General features: G+C 45.9%; 1 protein-coding gene across 1 annotated transcript in view; it reads right to left on the bottom strand.

Annotated features, from left to right (window-relative positions):
• Positions 1 to 13363, bottom strand: part of FRMD4A (FERM domain containing 4A) — a 292885-nt gene extending 279522 nt beyond the window's left edge. The window contains exon 1 of the mRNA XM_077836359.1: positions 13271 to 13363. Within this exon, the coding sequence (XP_077692485.1) occupies positions 13271 to 13363 (93 nt within the window). The remainder of the gene's footprint in view (positions 1 to 13270) is intronic.
• Positions 13364 to 20009: the final 6646 nt, after the last annotated feature.

Below are 20009 nucleotides of genomic sequence, written 5' to 3'. Positions count from 1 at the left end.
AGGGGGATATGATAGAGGTCTATAAAATCATGACTGGTGCGCAGAAAGTAAATAAGGAAGTGTTATTTACTCCTTCTAATAACACAAGAACTAGGGGTCACCAAATGAAATAAATAGGCAGCATGTTTAAAACAAAAGGAAATATTTCTTCACACAACTCACAGTCAGTCTGTGGAACTCCTTTCCAGAGCATGTTGTGAAGACCAAGATATAACAAGGTTCAAATAAGAACTAGATACATTCATGGAGGATAGGTCCATCAATGGCTATTAGCCAGGATGGGCAGGGTTGGTGTCCCTAGCCTCTGTTTGCCAGAAGCTGGGAATGGGCGACAGGGCATGGATCACTTGATGATTCCCTGTTCCGTTAATTTCGTCTGGGGTACCTGGCATTGGCCACTGTCAGAAGACAGGATACTGGGCTAGTTGGACCTTTGGTCTGACCCAGTAAGGCCCTTCTTATGTTCTTATGACTAGTGATTTGGGATACCTCTATTTCTGGGTGCTCACCTTGAGTCACCTGAGCAGGTCCTGATTTTTTCAGAAAGGGCTGAGCGCCCCCCTTCTCAAAACAAGGTATGCTGGGCATCTCAGGCAGGCTACCCAAAATTATGCCTATGGATTTGGACTTTGCTCACAGAATTCTGTGGGGGAGGGAAAGCAGTTGCAACGGACGCTTTTTAGATAGCATAGAAATAATAGGCGCTGTAGGGAGAGTTCAGAGGGCTCATTAGATTCTCTCCCCCTCTCTTTCTTTACAGGTAAAATGGATACAGCCTGTCTACATCACTGGTTTTAATTTTTCTGCTCTTTCCCTTCAGACTAAACATCAGAAAATAGGCCACAGTAAATGTCTTAGATTATTATTAGCATAATAAAAAAGAAGTTCAAGATGCTTGGGAATGAAAAGGATTCAGAGGTTAGTGCTGGCTGCAACACAATGCCTGGCCAGCAGATCTCACTGTGATGCTTTTAAGGAGGCAGGGTCAGATCTGCTGCTGGCGCGCCAATCAGTTTCTCCTTCCACTGACTTCAACGGAGCGACGCCAGTTTAGGATCCAGCTCAAGACAGTTTAAAAAGCTCACTCGAACACAATTGACTGAAACCACGGGAACCGGGCCTTGGATCCAAATTAAGGTCTTTAAAAATAAAAGGAATAAGTGAAAAAGAAATCAACGTCCTCTGTCTTTATTGCTGTTCTTGGCAAGGATCTCCCCACTTGCAACAGCGGTGAATCATTTCCCCAAGCTGCTGTCATTGGTACACTGGAAAGTTTACAGGAGGACACATGATTACAGCAGACCCCCCTGGGAAAAGGGGAGGTTTCCAACCATTCTGGTGGAAATACTGAAAAACAGAGACCCTCCCAATCCCGAGTGTGGTTTCCATCAGGAGCCGGGTGGGGAGGTATTCAAAGGGAGGCACTGTGGGGTAGGAGCCCTGAATTTTAATCCTGGCTCTGACATGCCTAGGCTGTATGGCCATGGGCAGCTCTCCACGGGACTATCCCCGGCCTGCCAAATGGGAATGATGATATTTCCTGACTGTCCTTCCCAGGAGTGCGGTGAGGATTAGTGTCTGCAGAGCGCCTCAAACGCAGGAAACTTGATATATTATGAGGAACCATTTTCAATTGTGACCTAGAATTGAAAAGCCTCCCTCCTGCAATGGCCTGTCAATCATTAGGCCAAGAGAGATTTTCTTTCAAAAATTGTTCACTCCAGTCCCTGCCTGCTAACACCAGGAGTTGCTCTGAGCCAGGGTGCTCAATAGGTCTGGTAAGAAGAGGCTGCTTTTGAAATGCTTGCAACTTGATTTCCCTTATGGAAAAAAAACGCATTACACTTTCAAGTGGTGCAAATGCACAATGATATGGGCCCTCCTGATCAATCTGGGTTGTTTTACCCCCCCACCTTGGGATGCATCTAGATCCATTAATGGAAGACTGGGGAGAAAGCAGCTTGTGATTCTTCTCATCTAACTTCCCAAGTCTTCGCAATGCATGTGTGTATAATACTGTGAGCCTCCGCAACTCTCACAGGGACAACATGCAACCACTCGGTTAGAGTCGAGACAACACGGCTAAGAAATGTGCAGAAGGAAGGCCAGCCAATGAAAGATGTTGGGGAGTTTGCTCAGAAAGGAGAAGCAAATCTGCCAGCTTCTCAGGGATCACTCCAAAGGGAACATTCTGAACTTGTGCTCTTTGTCTGAGCCACTCAAAACACTTACAGTGAATCAAATCCCACAACATCCATTTGAGGTGGAAGGTGGTAGGGAATTGTTATGTCTATAATATATGCAGAGAGGTTGCGGCTCCAACAGCCACTAATTTGGGGGGCCCAATTCAGGACTGGTCTTGTCCTGATTTTCAGAGGGGCTGAGCACCCAGATCTCCAATGGCATCAATGGGACCTGCAAGCTCTCAGCACCTCCATTCCTTGCACAGTTCTTGTCATCAGTACAGGAGGCAATACACTCGACACTGATCTGGCAGCCTTCGACATTCACTTTGCATGAATGCAAACAGGGCCGGCACTAGGGTTTTTGCTGCCCCAAGCAAAAAAATTTTTGGCCGCGCCCCTTTTTGGCCAGAATGCTGTCCCTGGAAATGTGCCGCCTCCGGAAATGTGCCCATAGGCGCCCACTCTGTGGGTGCTCCGGGGATGGAGCACCCCTGGGGAAAAATTGGTGGGTGCTCTGTACCCACTGGCAGCTCCCCGCCCTGCCCCGCACCCCCACCCCAGCTCACCTCCGCTCCGCCTCCTCTCCTCAGCACACTGCTGCAGCTCCGCTTCTCCTTCCTCCCAGGCTTGCCGCGAAACAGCTGTTTTGCATGACAAGCCTGGGAGGGAGGGGGAGAAGCGGAGCAGCAGCGCACACAGGGGAGGAGGTGGAACGGAGGTGAGCTGGGGCAGGGAGCGGTTCCTCTGCCCCCCCCCCCCGAGGGTTACTTCCTGCAGGCCTCCCGTGTCCCTTCCCCAGAGCTCACCTCTGCTCCGCCTCCTCCCCTGAGCGCAGCGCCACTCTGCTTCTCCCCCCTCCAGGCTTGCTGTGCGAAACAAGCCTGGGAGGGAGGAGTGGAAATGCGGCACGCCCAGGGGAGGAGGCGGGGCCGGGGATTTGGGGAAGGGGCAGAGTTGGGGCTGGGGGGGGAGGGGGCGAGCACCCACTGGCGCCAGGTAAAGTTGGCGCCTATGAATGTGCTTCCCCTGGAAATGTGCCACCCCAAGCATGTGCTTGCTCTGCTGGTGCCTAGAGCCGGTCCTGAATGTAAATGCCATGACAAGGTGCAAGGCAATCTAAAATTAGGCCCCTTGCGCCCTGCTCTCACCACTAGACACACATTCTCAATGCCGTGCTACATTTTACTAGCCTGATAAGCTATAACCTATACAGGATGGGGTACAGACCCCAGCAGGGGTGGTCAGAGAGCTGAACAACTGCTGCATTCACTCCCTTGGTTAAAATGATTTTTAGTCCAAGAATAAATAAAGCCCTGTTGCTGTTAAATCAAGAAACGACACTACAAGGTCACCTTTTGCAGCCATGTGGATTGAGTGGTTCTGAAAGGAGGACCTCTACTAAGGTGTTAATAGGAGGTACTGCTTTGGGAAATGCTGACCTAGAAAGGATGTAAACTACAACACCCTTCCTAGAAGAGTTTCTCTTTGCAAAAAAGTGTAGCTTGTTCTCTACCCCATCAGTGGGCTGGAGGCAGGGAGGGCATTCCCAAACACTGCGGTTGAGCTGACAAGAGACAAGAACGTACTTACTTAGCAACCACCTGTTCTAAAGAAGATCATAACTGGTACTTGTGTTGTATGGAAATCTCAAAAGGTCAGACCCTTCCTCCATACCATAACTGCATGAATTGCAGGGTCCCTGTCCTTATTTATTGTTTCACAAGGAGTTTACCTAATATTCGACGACGCAAAAATCTGCTGAGAAAATAGATACAGCTTTTCCGGTCCCACTGAAGCCCGAGTTTGCTTTTACAGAACGGCTGTTGGAAACTTAGACAAGGTTAAACTTCATTTAAGAGACTTGCTTACTTATTTCAAATCGTGCACAACCCTAATTACACCTTCTAAATATACTCCAAAAGTACAGCTGGGTTGCAGAGTGCGTTCGCGTGACTAAACAACATAGTTTGTAGCCCATTATCTTTTCAAAAGCTTTTCATCCAATATCTTTGGGATGCGGAGACTAATTGCATTCTTTGCCTTGTGTAAATTAGAGAGTTTGATACATGTAGAGGCGGTACGAGCAAGACAAAATATGGTACAGAAGTTGCACATTTCCATCTGCCAGTGCACTGTAAAGACCACCACCATTTCAGTGATTATCTATATGGTCAGGCATGTAGGGTCAGATCCAGTGCCCATTACAGAAGTTTAGAATAGCACATGACAGGATGGGTGCATTGATTGCATGGTATTATATTTTTGAACATCCAAAAGTTATCACTTGGGGGCTTATTTAAATGTATTTCAAGGTAAATTTCAGTCACAGACATCGAATTTCTTAAAACCAACAAGCAAAACAACAAAAAAACCCCCAACCAACCAACCAAAAAAACAGATGAAAGAAGAGACCAAATCTCTGATACCAATGGAAATTGATGAGCTATCTAGCCAGCATAGCCTCTCTCAAGGCATCGCTTCTGCTTCTGAGGCCAAAACCGGAGTTGGTGCAAACATCACTAATATAATGGAAGTGCCTCCACTTGGCCACCGATGCATAAAGATGAAAAATAATGGAGGGGGAAATAATTAGTCATATGTTTTTATACCCCCCCCCCGCAAAAAAAAAAAAAGGCTGAGTGAAGTTTTGGATTCAGTTCTTATTTTATCCAAACCTGTGTGCCCCTCCTTGGATGCTCATTAAAAAAAGACAGGCTGTACAGTATCCCAGCATGAAGGAAGAAGGAGTATCCAAGAAAATAAGAAGTAGAAAAAACACATAATCACACTTGGTTCCTTAAATACTACTCATAAATTCAAGAACCATGAAAATCTCTCTTCTATAACATTCAAAGGTCAGTGGGAACTAGAGTGATCCAGGTGGGGGCTTTCAAAACCAGTTGTGGGTTTATGTAATGCATGCACTGCAGATGGACCAGGCCTGGTTCTGAATTCGGACTAAAATATAGAGCAGTCTGGAGGCTTGTGAGTAAGTCCAATCTTTTAAATACACAACCCAAAGCACCTCTGTACTGATCTTCGCAATCAATCACTATCCCTACAGGAAGTACAGTCTTCATATGAAAGAGGACCTCTGGGTGACTTCCCTGACATGTTAGTTTATGTCTCTGGGACTCAGGGTGGTACCTGATGGTAGCCAGGTAACATGTTACCCAACTGTAATGCAAGAGCTTTGTGCTGATATTGGAGATGTATAAGGAACATGCATGGTAGTATCATATTGATAGCTAGCACTATGAGCCTTTTAATTAGGCTTATTAGCAGGGATGAGCAAATAAGTGCATAAAAAGTAAGAGCCATCCCCTGGCTCCTTCCTCCAAGCCTTTGCCCTTTTTTAGAACTGAATTTTTACCAAATCTCTTTTCAGGACATGAAGTATTCAGATAATTTTTCACCCCAACCCCTACTTTGCTACATGTCTTTGTACTTCTGGATTCCAGCCAAGGTTTGGACTAGAAGTACCAAATTGCAATGAGAAAGGCTTTTCATTTTCTGATCAATATGAGATGCTGAAGTCCCAGAAATTGCACAGAAAAGCTTCTTGTCATGAGGTCTCCAGCCTTGAAAGATTTGGATAATTCAGTTAAACTTCATTGTGGGGAGGCCTATCTGAGTAGAACCCCAAAACTGATCTCTATGCGGTTCGCCCATCACTATTTATTTAGCTGATGCTGTTCTCTAACCTCTTGTGTTATTAACTTGCCTACCTTTTAGGAGGAATAAATCAGGAACAGTTCCTGATCTCTTTCACAGAGAAGCCTATTTTGATTTGTTACAGCTCTTGGAAGTATCACAAAATAGAATGTTTTTCAACTAACCATTGGTGATCCACTCATTTGGATATCTAGGCATAGGTCGAATTAAACCAGTTGCTCTAAAATTCTAATGCACAAGTCAGAAAAAAAACCCATCAGATTAAACAGATACAACTGATGCTTCAGCAACCGTAAGTGGTGTTCATATCAGAGCACTATACTGGTGGCAGTTTTAATCGGCTAATCCTCCCCTCAGTTTCCTTTGATACACAATTATTTGTCACCTAATGCTAGTGAATAATTGATTGCAAATAATGCATGTCACAAAATACTGCATTTTTTCATCTACCCAGGTATATATACACCATACTCCTCACCTTCAGATCCGAGCACCTTGCAAGAAAAGACTACTGAAGTTCATAGCCACCAGATTCTCTCTCTTGTTCCAGGCAGCTCCTCCACTGAATTACCCCAAAAATCATTAGTTCTCCCCATTATTTGAACAGCTCTATTGCAAAGAGGTATCACTGTCACCCAGGTAGTCTATTGGACTGGTGAAAATCACAAGAGGCACATTTTCAATTCATTTCACAGGAGACGCTCAGGCAAAGCCCACTAAATACGCAAAGGGCTTGATGCGTGATGTTTTGAAAATTTGCGTTTAAGTGACTTCAGCTATGATCTGGAAGGATCAGCTTCTCTCTAGGGGAATTTGCTTTGTGGTGGGTCCTGCTCAGTTGCTGACACCATTACTCACCTATACTGTATGAAAGAGTTTTACAACCGAGCAGCACGGCCCCGCAAGAATTCCACAAAAACCATCCCATCTTTTACACTTGGGTAGGCTCCTACTGCAGCTCCTGGTACCAAAGTTTGTGTGATGCGGTATCCACCGTACACAAGGCCTGAAGGGGTAAATCAGGCCAATTAACCTTAGGCTGCACCTGGAGGAAACCCAGGGAGTGCTAGGACTTACTGCTAATGAAGTTCAGCTGGGCGGGATCTATAAAGAGAGGAAGTTAGTAGGCTGCAAGGGGGGAAACCTGCAGTCATACTCCCAGATACAAGGGGGAAGAATAGGAAGTGGTCCAGGGAAGGAGCAGTTGAGGTCTGGAAGAGTAAAAGCCCACAGTTGCTGGGCTGAGGGTCCCTGGACCGGAACCCAGTGCAGATGGTGGGCCCGGGTTCCCCTACAAGTCACTGCTGGAGTGACACACTAGGGATAAAAAGAAAAGGAGTACTTGTGCCACAAGTACTCCTTTTCTTTTTGCGAATACAGACTAACACGGCTGTTACTCTGAAACACTAGGGATAGGCCATTTTGGGCCGGCTGGAAGCAGTCTGGAAGCAGACTTTGATGATACCCTGGAAGTGGGGAGAACTTTAATGTTATTTAGCTGGAGGGCTAAGCCTGAAGAGGAAAGAGCTGCAGCTCCCGGTGCATGAGAGACCACAGAATAACTGAGGGAAATGACAGGCTGGGTAACAGCAGGAAGGGGTGTCGGACCAGGCAACAGAGCTAAGTCCCCAGATGAGCCACAAGGAGGCACCACTGAGCGGTTAGTAGAGCAGAACCCATCCTAGGTTACCTTCTGCTTTGCTCCAGAATCCATGCTGGAAGACGTTTAAATAACAAAACAAGTGTTGTGAATTATGTTTTGTCTAGCAGAAAAAAGAAAGAACCAGTCAGTGGACCAGGAGAGTAATATTTCCAGCAGATTGTACAAGAGCAGCATATATTGGGGACAAGAGTGTATGGCTGCAATCACTTAAAGGAAAATGAGTAATAAATACAATATTCTTTCTCCAAAAGCAAAGGTCACAATAAGCTAGTGGAATAGCGTGGGAAAACCTGTCATGGAGTTAGCCTGTGACGCGAAGGCTGAATCTCATCTGCCCCGAGAGCTCTCTCTTCTCAAGAGAAATTTATTTATAGAAGGAACGAGGCCTCCTCCAGCATTCTAATGTATTTGAAGTTTGTGATAACGTGGGAGCTTATGCTGACTTGTCTCTGCAGTTTCATTGCTGTCTGCTTTTAATAGTAATAAATATCCACTTAAGGATTTATCTTTGTGTGGTTATGTTTTAACAACTACGCATGGATGTACATTTGGAATGGAAGCATCATAGACATTGCACCAAATCCTGCAGTTGGTTACAGGGATGTAAATCTGGAAGGATATCAGTGGAGTTGCTGCTGATTTACATCTGTGTTATCAACAACAGAGTTCTGGCCTGTGGCTCAGCGGCACCTTGCTGCATTCTAAATTCTTAGCTTATCCTTCTCAGCAGCTTCAAAATGGAAAGGGTCAAGAAATCAGGCTGATAATAGGCTGACCAGAATAAAATGCCAATAGGGCTAGATCCTCAACTGGCATAATTCAGCATAGCACCCTTGACTTCCACTGAAATCTGTGGAACTACATTGATTTACACCAGCTGAGGACCAGGAGTTAAGAAGCATGGATGCAAACTGTCGCATCTCATTTAAAATCACTTTTCCAGCAACGTCTGTTTGATTGACTTCATTTCTTACAGTCTTGAAGTATTTCATATATGAAACCCTTCATTTAACCTTGAGTCTGCCTTTCCTTTTTTTCCCCACAGCCTCTGTAGTGCCACCCCTTCAAGGTCTGAACGAATAGGAGGTGGCAGACTTTGCTATGGTTGCGTGCATTGCTTTCTTCGCTGGCTTTCTGTCTTAAGGCTTGTGCATGTGTTGAGCAAGATTCCAGCAACTGGAAAACAGCTGATGAAGCCTTGAAATGAGGAATCAACATGTGCTCTTAAACAGCTCCTTGCAACGATGGAAACAGAAACTTCATTGCAACAGGCATGTCTGTTTAGACATTAACAATACTCCACAGATCTTCCTCTCGCACCCGGCCAATGTACATAATCTTATATGAATAGTATCCTCTGCCATTAACTATGTATATTATGTTGTTAACCACTAGATATAAGGCTTGTGGGGAAAACAAAATGCCCAGGAGAGAAGGAGTAAGGCACTGGATTTGATTCAGGAGATCTGGTCTCATCTCCCAGCTCAGACACAGACTTCTGCATGACCCTAGGCAAGGTGCTTAGTCTCTCTGTCTCAGCTCCCCATTAGTAAAATAGGGCACCTTTCTCCCAACCTTAATCTGTTTAATCTATTTGGAGTGTAAACTCTTTGAGGCAGGATCCATCTCTTCCTATGTGTCTGTGCAACACCTAGCAGAATGGTGCCTTAATTTTGGTTGTTGGCCTCTGAGAATTATTGTAACACAGACAACAATGCTGACTTGAGATGCAGACAGTAGATGAAAGAAGAGGTACGAGCTGTTGCAAACATGTTCCTTCTCAGAATATTCATTTTATTTATGCTCTACCTGATCACTAACCTGTATTATGGGTGCGGCTACATCCTTTGATTGAAAAAAAAAAACAAACCAACCAATCTCGGATTACACAGTGGGGATGAGCGAAATAAACCGTTTTCATTCATTTGAAAATACCTACAGCTGAGGCTGATCCTAAGCTTGTACACGTAAAGAGAGCCATCAGAAGTCATATTCCACACTACCACCGGTGCTCACTCTTCCTTTATATAAATACATGATGTGGTTTCAGAGAGCTCCTCGAAGCCAGCAGACAACCTAAGAAGCGGTATTAGCATTGATGTTGCCTCGTACATTCATATTAGTGTCGCTACAGAGAAGAGTGAAAAGTGAGCTAGGAGAGGCGCTTAAATAAGTCACGTCGAGCTGTGCTGCAGATGAGTTATGACCCTCAGCCTCACTTGTGGACAGTTATGATTTATGCACTACAGAATGTCTCACTCCCGACCATTATGTATATTCTCTCGTCATGTATGTACACCCATGTGCGAGATATACTGTGGACACATACATGTGTGTACTGTACCCTATAAGGTGAATAGTATGTTCCAGTTGTTACCACGTAATTAGCTATTATTAAGCTCCTTACACTTACTTTCAAGGCTCCTCACCTCTCTGCCCCCCTCTACTTGTCCGCTTTTGTTGCTCCCAGACCCTTCCGCTCGACCAGCAATGCCGACCTTGTCCACCTGTTTGCCAGCTTCTCATGAAGACATCTCTGCATCTTCTTCCACAATGCCCTTCCACCCAGAGTCCCTGCACTGATCTGTAAGGCCATATCCTTCTTCAGATCCTTCCCCAAGACACAACATGGCCACAAAGCCTAGGAGTCATTAGCCAAGTAATGAGGCTGGGTTCCATGTTTATATATTTAAATGGCACGGGCATGTAGATAAACGGTCCATACCTATTGTATCCCTCTCCCCTCCACCTTCTTGCCTAAGGCCTTGTCTGTCATAGCCCTTTCTCTGCCACACTGGGGCTGCTTAGATCGTGACTCAGGCTATAGTGAGAAGAGCAATGGCTACTTGCCCAATACTCTACTTGTGCTTTAGAGTAAGTGCTCAATGCTCCCTACTGTGAGTAGGTAAGGAGGAGGTGGAGTGGGAGGAGCCCTGGCTGATGATAGTGCTGGAGAGAGGAGCCAGGCGACTCTCCCATCTGGCAAGAGGTTTCTGCTGAGAAATCTCTAGGCTCAGAAGTCTCTATGAGCATAAAGACTTCAGCACAATAAAAAGTCCCAAAGGATAATGAAACAAACAGGCTCAGATACTCTCCTGCACTCAGCCCCAGACCTGCACTGCTACGAACTGCAGTGCTCACGAGAGCAGCCCAGGGGCTGCTCTAACTTTTGGCAGCTGTGGGGCCCATATGCCACCTGAGCATAGCTGGAGCATACCACACTCTGGCCACACCTGCTCCCTGCCCCAGGACTGAGTGTGGCAGTTGGTGCAGGGCTGAGTATGTCAGCTGAGAGCTCACCTGTGCTGGGAGAATTAGCAATTATTTCAAGTGGAAGAGAATTTTAAAGCAGTGCCTGAGTTTTTGGCTTCAGGCAATGCACACATTCTTGTAATCCCGACCATGAAGTCACTAGACACTTCATGTGTCATGTGACTGGGTTCAGGAAATAAAGTTCATGCTCCTGCGAGTCACACCCCCCTTATTACAAATCTCAGGAGCTGGAGGATAGGTCTGGTCTGCAAAAAAACCCTCTATGGCAGCAATCTCAGGTGTCTACAGACATGGGCTTGCATGGCTCAAAATAGCATTCAAGATGATCCATGGGACTAGCGAGGGGGGTGGGTCTCAGACCCCAAGCAGGAATGTCTACCCTGCTACTCTTAGCCTCATAGCACAAGCCTGAGTCTGTCGACCCAGGCTCTAAGACTTGCTGCTGTGGTTGTTGGGTTTCTTTGCTGTGTAGATGGTATTTATCCCTGGGAATCTTTCCCTGCTGTTGCTGCAAGATGATCCATGTAGGTGGACTCTTACCACCTTGCAGAGCCCTAATGAAACCAAAGGGGGCTGACGAATGCACAAGGATCACATTGCAGAATCAGGGCCTATTTCTATGAGTGTACATATGTAGACAGGAATACTCTACATTTTATCCTATGTAACTACTATATATAAAGAGGTTATTGGTTTTTATTATGTATTTATTAATTACTACTATTATTAGTAGTATTAGGATAGCAATGGCTTGTAGGAGCCCCAATCCTGGTGCAGAACCTCTCTGTGCTAGGTGCTGTACAAACACAGAACAAAAAGACAGTCCCTGCCCCAAAGACCGAGACGACCTGACCCAGTAATTCTTAAGTGAGCAGTCCTTACTCACACACGTAGGCCCATTGACTCCATTAGGAATCGAGGGTCTTTCAGCAATTCCCAGCATCAGGACTTTAATTTGTCAAAGCCCAAATTTAACTAGGGTGACATCTTTGAATACATTATAAGCAAACAGGACCAGCTTATCAGGGGAGCTTTTCACCTTCCGATCATATAGACAAGGCAGACTTATAAAGGTGTCACAATTCATTAATCAGTTACGAATTATGTTCCTCTAGTCTTAATCATGCTCTGCAAGAGCCAAGCCACAAAAAAGCCACGAGTATGCAAAGTGTGCTTGCGTACGTTAACTGAGGGAGATCTAAGTGCTGTAAGATGTACTGGCCTGGGTAGGTATTGTGCACACACCAAGAGCAGTCTCCATCTCCCTCAGGCAATACAGCACTTCCATCTGAACTCCCAAGTCTTCTGGGTTTTGGACAGTTCACAGTGGGGTTAATCCATGATTTAAAGGCAGCCTTCAGCTTTCATTAGCTCACACACACATCTGTCCTCTTTGGTCTCCACAAGTGCGATGTTATCAGTCAGCCAAGAGGCTTGTTTTTACTACAGCCATTTTATCATCTCTGTCATTCCTCAAAGCTAAGGGGATCTCATTCCCCTGGCTCAAAGCACCACAGCTGTCCTTTCAGGAAATTAGCAATGCAATTATGATGCTAGCCCTATTGTATTAAAAAAATCAAATGATAGCCAGTGTCTTCAGAGCCATTGAGGCATGCTGTTAAAACCACTAAAAACACCTTCACTTTTCCATCTTCTGTCACTTTGTTGTGCACGGTCACAGAGTGAAACCTCTTTCCTGAAGCTAAGAGCACAGGGAGGCTCCAAGAAACAACTTTGGATGCCTTCCTTAACAAGCACTTGCATATCTGACACTTTCGCAGTGACCTGCTCCCTCTGTTCCTCACCGCCACACATTGGAAACAGGAAACTTCCCACCCTCGCCATCTGATTTACCCAGGGATGTTTATGTGTGTGTTATCACATCGCCATCACTAGTACCGATTACTGCAATGCCATCATTGTATAGTGCACACTAATGCAGTTTACTAGTGTGCATCATATAACCCCCATGAGTGCTAATTAACTTTTATACATCACTGCTAGTGCTGGTTATTATGCTGCATTATCATATAGCATCTACTCGTATTGATTCCTACTATACATCATCATACAGCTCCAGCTAATATGGATTACTAGACATCCTATAGACCTCACTAGTACGGATTACTATCCTGCATTCTCACAGTCTCTGACCAGTACTGATTACTAGGAATTATCCTATAGATGCCATTAGCATGGATTACTACCATGAATTACCATGAAGTCTGACTAGTATTGATTACTACACATTATCCTATAGCTCCTACTAGCACTGATTACTATCATACATTAACATATAGTCTCTGACTTGTACTAATTACTATACATCATCAGATAGGTCTCACTACTACTGACTTCTACACATTATCACACAGCCCCCACTGGTACTGATTACTAATAGTTAAAAGATTATACAATGGGACCATCTCCATTCTCTGGGGCATTTACTTAGTACGAAGAAATCATAGCTTACCCTTTCCACACTGTGTCTTCTCAGTGATCCATATGGTATTTTGAACAAAAGTCTTCGGGTCCTACCGGGAGTCACAGCTGTCTGCACTACCATAGTGCAGAGCTCAGAGAGTGAGGGAGTGTGTGTGTGTGTGTTCAGAGCAGAGAGAAGCTTCCTTTGAAATAACTTACAGTCTCCTGCAGATTTCCCAAATATCAAATAACTGAGTGGGTTTTTATTTTAGACCATGTGAGTCAAGATGTGGCTTGTTTTGAAGGAAGGGAAAAAAAATCCCCGCAACCTTAACATGTTTTAAGCAGCATATCTTTAGCTTCCTTCTGTTTCACTCAGTGTAGTTTGCTCAGCTGGATTGCTGTGCCAGAGAGGTGGAAGAATTAAGCTTCTGGGGAGAATGTTCTAAAAATGTCAACCTCGCTTCTTGTAGCTACAGATGGTAACCAGGTCAGTTGTCTAATCAAAGCTCTATCAGACTTCTTATACATTTCATCACGTGATGGCAGACCCCTCTGGTTTGCTGTACAGTAGATCACATGTTCACCTTAAAAAGAATATCTGGTGTATCACCATCTGGTGCAGAGATTAACGTTAAATCCTACATTCTGATATTACTCTCTTCTAGACATAGGGGAGCACATACAGAGTAATTGGACTTTAAAGGACTCTCCAATCTGCTCAGTTAATACCCCACCCCCCGACTGTATATTATATCTAGCACGTATATATTATGTGTATGAATACAGTGCACATTTATATACACACATTCTAGAACTACACATGCACACATATACCAGTGGAAACATATAAAGTTATATGCCTATTTTTAGAAGTGTCTGCTACTTTCACCAGTACTAAAACAATAAGTTAACTGGACTTTACTGTAACACATTCTGTACAGAAGCAGAGTCTTAGTGTGTACTTCTGCTTCCTCTTGGAATCCAACTGTACAGTAGAAGAGGATCACATTTTCTTTTACAGAAGATAAAAGAGGTTTGAGGATTACCTGTTCTTTTCATTCCCTCTGAGGCACCTGGCATTGGCCACTGTCAGAAGACAGGATACTGGGCTAGATGGACCTTTGTTCTGACCCAGTATGGCCACTCTTATGTTGAAAGAATATCCATCATTTTACTGGTACAGAGGCGATTTGAGCTTTGGCAAATTTCTTTCAATTTCTGCAAACACCATGAAATGCCCCAAAGCAAATATATGTGATTTAACAATTGCTTTTAAGGTCTATTCTGTTATTTTCACGTTCTGTTACAGGTACTGGGATGGATCTGCTTCTGAGTTAACCTGTGCAAATTGAGAGTCACTCCACCAACTCCACGCTGGTTTTTTTATTTCACGTGGTCTACTACAGCAGAATTTGGCTCACTGTTCTTTCTTTAAGATCAGTCCAGTTTTGGCCAGATCTCTGATAAGCTTCGGAGATTAATCTCTTCTCCTACGGATAGTGCTCAATTGAATGTCTTACTTCTTTTGTTTGTGTTTTTGGTTCACGTCTAAAAGCCCAAAAGAAGGTATTGGGAATGTGGCCTTCAGCACACCATTTATAACAGAGAAAAGAATGTATCTGTCCAGCATATGTGCATGCATTAAAAGGCAGTAAAAAAAGAAAAAGCAGCAGCTTAATGTGGGAAATTCCAAATATTAAAAACAATCAGCCTTTGTTCCTAATTAGTTCCATATGTGTGTTGCCAAATAGAGAGAGAGAGAGACAGGAAAAGATGGAAATGTCTTAAGCATGGCTGACTGATATAGATTCTTTCTAGAGACTAGGGATAGGGTTACAGGTTTTGACTCAAATTTTTTTTTTTAAGTATTTTTTTCATGACAATTAAAAATCTCTCTCCAATGCTAACCACTCCCTGTTTGAACCAAACATTAAAGGCCAGATGTTGTTCTTGTTGACACCAAAAACTGGGGAGTCACTCCCCTGACATCAATAGTATTTCTTCGGATTTACACCAGTGTAATAAGACTGGCAATCTGGCCCACTGGAAATTTTGTCTGACTAGGGATGAGTCATGTCTGAGCCAGAACCTCAGGCATTAGACCATAAAATGTACAGCAGGGCTAGCAGAGATCTCTCCAGTAATCTAATTTAAGGACCTGGGTTCTCAGGGTTCCGGCCTACATCATTTCCATTATGCCTTCCCCAATTTCTTCTCACATTTCTGCAGCGAGGGTGTAACGATATCCCTGGATGAGTCATTGCAAGTGACTGGACCCAAGAGCTACTCTACAAGCAAGAGTCTTTATGACCTGAGCTGGAGGACCAGCTCCATTAACTCAGGAGCAGCAGACTCAGACTCTCAATAGGGTCTAGCCACTAGGGTCAAAGAGTCCCACTCAGAGCTGGCAGTATGGGTGGGCAACCGCCCAGGGCGCCATGGTCAGGAGGCAAGGAGTGGGGCGGGCCAGGAACTGAGGCCATGGAAGGGAGCTTGGAACAATGGCAAGGGGTAGGTAGCGGGGGTCAGGGGCAGTGATAGACGACACCCACCACCCTGTAAGCTACTGCAGGGCTGGCACAAGCAGGCACCCTGTATGCCCAATGACCACAATGGGCCTGATTCTTCTCTCACTTACAATGCTGCAAATCAGGAGTAGTTCCACTGGTGTCAATGGAGTTACGCTAAATGGGAGGAGAATCTGGCCATCTGCCTTAATTCTCTTAATTTCTCTCTCCTCCTTTCCCCACCGCCCCTCCCTTCCCCATGTCCATGTTCACGTTGCGCCGTCGAACCCACAACAGCAAAGTGGCTTTGAAATTGGGAAAAATGGGTTCCCCTCCTACCATGGGTCAGATCCCCCACCATAGAACAGCCCAGAGCAGATGGCCAGGTGGGAGGAGAACTCCATGGGCTCCTTCCCCACACAGGGGGTGGGGGTTTGTTGCCTAAACGTTGTGGATTTAGGGGAATTTGCCCTAGATGCAGCGCCTTCAGCATGTCCCATCCCATCCACCTCCCTGGCAGTGGGGTTTTGTGAGCGTGTGCGGGTAATGTGCTGCATAAGAGACTCTGTTGACAAGCTAAGGCACTCTCAGTAGAGTTGGTGAGATGGAACTATGTCTGTCTCCTCAACCCACCCCCTTCTTCCCCATTGGTTGGGGGATGGTTGACTAGCAGCAGCTGACATCCCCATAAGGGGAGATCCCCATTCGGAAGCTCCCTCTGATCCCAGATCCGCGGGTCAGTCAGATACCTCGTCTACCACACGGGTAAAGTTGTTCTAACTGTTAAGAACCTTTTCCTTCATGTCTAGCCTAAAACTTAGAGAGAAACAGAGTGGTAAAACAGAGTGGGACAATCAAATCAAATCAAATCCAAACTCTGCTCCAACGGAGCATCTTGACCTGGCTCACCACAAGACCCACAACAGAGACACGAGGTATTTACTAACTGCTGAAAGGGGAAACTGTTTAATCAGACAGAGGCTCTCCAGCGCTAATTGCACGCTGCCAGGAAACAGTGGTTTGTGGTAATGACGCATCACAGAGAATTACATTCCTATCTATTACTATATCAGACTTGACATCTTTTTGTCCTTAATGAAAAGGGGAAAGAAAATAATTTACTGATGCAAAATGCATGGGTGTGTGTTATATCTGAAACACGAGAGTCACATTTCAGGTCAATAAATGCCCAGTGGAGATGAGGAAATGGACAGTAGCAAAGGCACTGGCATAAATTGAAACATAATGTGCTGTGTTGGTGCACTGTCAGTAACAGCTCCATTTGGTAAAACTATCCCAAGTAAAATAATTAAAAGGCCTGATTTTCAGAAGTGTTACGCACGTGATGGGGTGTTTACCTCAGGTGGGTTATGAAAGGCTTAATACGGGCCTGAAATTATAAAGGGGACTGTCGCAGGGCCAGTACACCCTGTCCTCCTGGGGGTGGGGAAAGGGTGGGATAGGCCCACGGTTAAAGACAATAGGACTCCCCTGGAATGCAGGGAAGTGCAGCCCAATGGCCAAAGTCAGTAGGGCTTCCCTTGCTGCAGGGAAGCATGGTCTAATAGTCAGAGTTAGTGGGGCTCTCCTGGCTGCAGGGAAGCACAGCCTAATCACCAGAGTCAACAGAACTCTCCTGAACTGCTGGGAAATGTAGGCCAATGGCCAGGGTCAGTAGGGGCCCCCCTGGCTGCAGGGAAACATGACCTAGTGGCCAAAGTCAGTAGGGCTCCCCTTGGCTCTGGGAAGCGCAACCTAATGGCCAGAGCCAGCGAGAGGTGGTTCAGTGGGCCACCCCCACAAAGGGGGCGGCCAGGTAGGGGAACCTGGACCTTCCATGCTCCACCAGGTCCCAACCCAGGGCCCTGGTAGTGGCAAATGGGTTCATCACTAAGTTGCCAGGCAAGCCGCCCGCATCATGCTGACTGCTGCCGGGGCACTGGCTAGTCCCTCTCTGGGCTACTTCCTACCATGACTTAAGTTCTGCAGTTGAAGTTGGGGTGCCTTCGGAGTCTCTGGACTCCTCAGGAGTTGAGTGCAATCTCCCAGGAGCATCCACAAGTACATGGGCCCCTGCCTGAGCCTCAGTGTCTCCTACTCCTGCAGTCTGGAATCTTGGCTGGAGCTGGTGAGATGCATCCTTCCTACTGACTGAGCTGGGCTGCTCCCTTTTATACTGCAGCAGCAGTTGGAGCGTGCCCAGCAGGGTCGGGCCAGGGGCGTGGCTTCTGCTGCTAAGAGCGCCACTTTAACCCCTTCCGCTCCAGTGTGGGGCCAGTACACCCCATCACAAGGACTCTTAGCCCAGGAGCAAAATCAGCAAGGATCTTATGGAAAATCACACTTCTAACTTGGGCTTAGCAGGGGGAAAGAAAGTAACTCCCATGCACTTAGCTTTGCCAGTCTTTTATAAGGGGAACGTACAACGGTTGCTGTAATGTGGGTGTGGTGGGGGGGAAAGGAGGGAGGGAGCCCCTTTGCCATTTAAATCTCCTGCACAGGAGGCAGCCATGAGTTGACTGTCGGGATTGCATGAGTGTAGGGGAGGGGCCTCTGGCTGTGCCAGCAGTGCTGAATGACCAGAAGGAGGCACTGCTGGGTGGAGTCAGTGTCCTGGCCCCGCCCATCTTGGTGAGAACATGTCGCACGTAGCATGTGTTGTGAGGAGGTGTGTAAAATCCCCATAGCACATTCAGTGATATGCCTGCTCCTGCTCTGGGTAAACACGATGCTGCTGGCCTATGTGGCTCAGCTCCAGGAGCCTGGTTTTAGCTTTCCATAGGCAAACAAGTACTGTGGAACCAGCCTTCATTGATTTGCATGCTAAGGGAAGAAATTCAGCACGGGAGAATTTTGAAGGCTCGCTTTCCATTTACCTTTCCATCCAACTTGAAAAGCAGAGAGGAAAAGCAGTGCAATACAACGTACCTGCCTGACCTGTACTAATATGCAGAGAAAATTCTCCCTTCACCATCCATTTACCCCACCCCTCCCTCGGCTAACCTGGGCAGTCCATATCCTTTGCTATTAAACTAAACAGCAAGTTAGGGTGTACAAACACACCAGCTGTAACAGCCTGTTTAAGTGGCTGCAGGTCAGAGTTACCATGAAGCCCCGTACAGGACATGAATGAAGGCTTTTAGTCTGTTCACCATACAGCTTGTGTAGTGTATCCACTGGGCATGCTGATTGCTGTTATTGATGATTTACATTTCTAATGGCAGCTCTATGTTGCACAACACAACATTAACTTTTACTGGCTGAAGTTCACTGGCACATAGGCAAGGCTGGTAGACATGGGCCCAATCCAACCATCTGAAATCAAGGATCTCTGAAATCTGGGGAAGTTCAGATCCAAACCTGAAACTCCCTGGATTGAACCAAAGGCTAGTGCTGCACACTCGAACATCCAGGCTCATCTGTACTCTAAAGCATTAAGCAGAGGCCCAGATGGGACACAGGACTGGAAGGACCAATGTTACGACACAGAAGAAAGGGGAAGCAGGTTCTTCTTTACACAAAACACCACAGGACTGTGCTGTTATCTGCCATATGCAGGAAGAGAGAAAGGATAGTCCAGTGGTTAGGGGACTAGCTGGTGACCTGGGTTCAAGTCCCTGCTCTGTCACAGGCTTCCTGTGTGACCCTTGCCAAGTCACTTGGCCTCTTTGTGCCCCAGTTTCCCACCAGTAACATGAGGGATAACGGCACCTCCCTCCCCCGCAGGGTTGTGGTGGTGATAAATGTATTTAAGATTGTAAAGTGCTCAGGTACTAGGGGGATGGGGCCTGTATGAGTATGTCAGATAGCTCAACAGTATAGAGCAGGAGAGGTCTGTTGTGCCATGTGCAAGGCAAACTAAGGATGGACACTTTCAGGATCTTTTAGTTGAGTGCTTGAGAGTTTGCAGCTGGGCTGACAGGGTTTCAGCTGCTTTGATTTGCTGAGAAAGGGGAGGGTAAAAAAAAGCATAATCCCAAAATGGAGCCCTAAACTGAACCTCTCCTTCCTGCTGGCCCAATCCTGCAAGGTGTGACTTCAGTGGAGGTGAGCGCCCGCAAGAGGCATTCACAATGGTACAGGAATAGATCCTACGGAAGTGAGCATGGGAAATTCCCCAGAGTGCCTAACAAGCTAGCCAGAGGCTGTGTTTTGGTGAGAGGCCATGGGCCAAACTTCTTGATAGCAATAGGAATTAGTGGTTGTGTGTGTTCTAGCTGAAGAATTTTTCTTGTGTGTATATAGTAGTTTTCCTTCTGTTTTACAGTCTGTAGGTCA

This window comes from Eretmochelys imbricata, chromosome 1, assembly GCF_965152235.1.
Source record: "Eretmochelys imbricata isolate rEreImb1 chromosome 1, rEreImb1.hap1, whole genome shotgun sequence".
In the NCBI taxonomy this organism is placed as follows: domain Eukaryota; kingdom Metazoa; phylum Chordata; order Testudines; family Cheloniidae; genus Eretmochelys; species Eretmochelys imbricata.
This window is presented reverse-complemented; position numbering and strand designations above follow the sequence as displayed.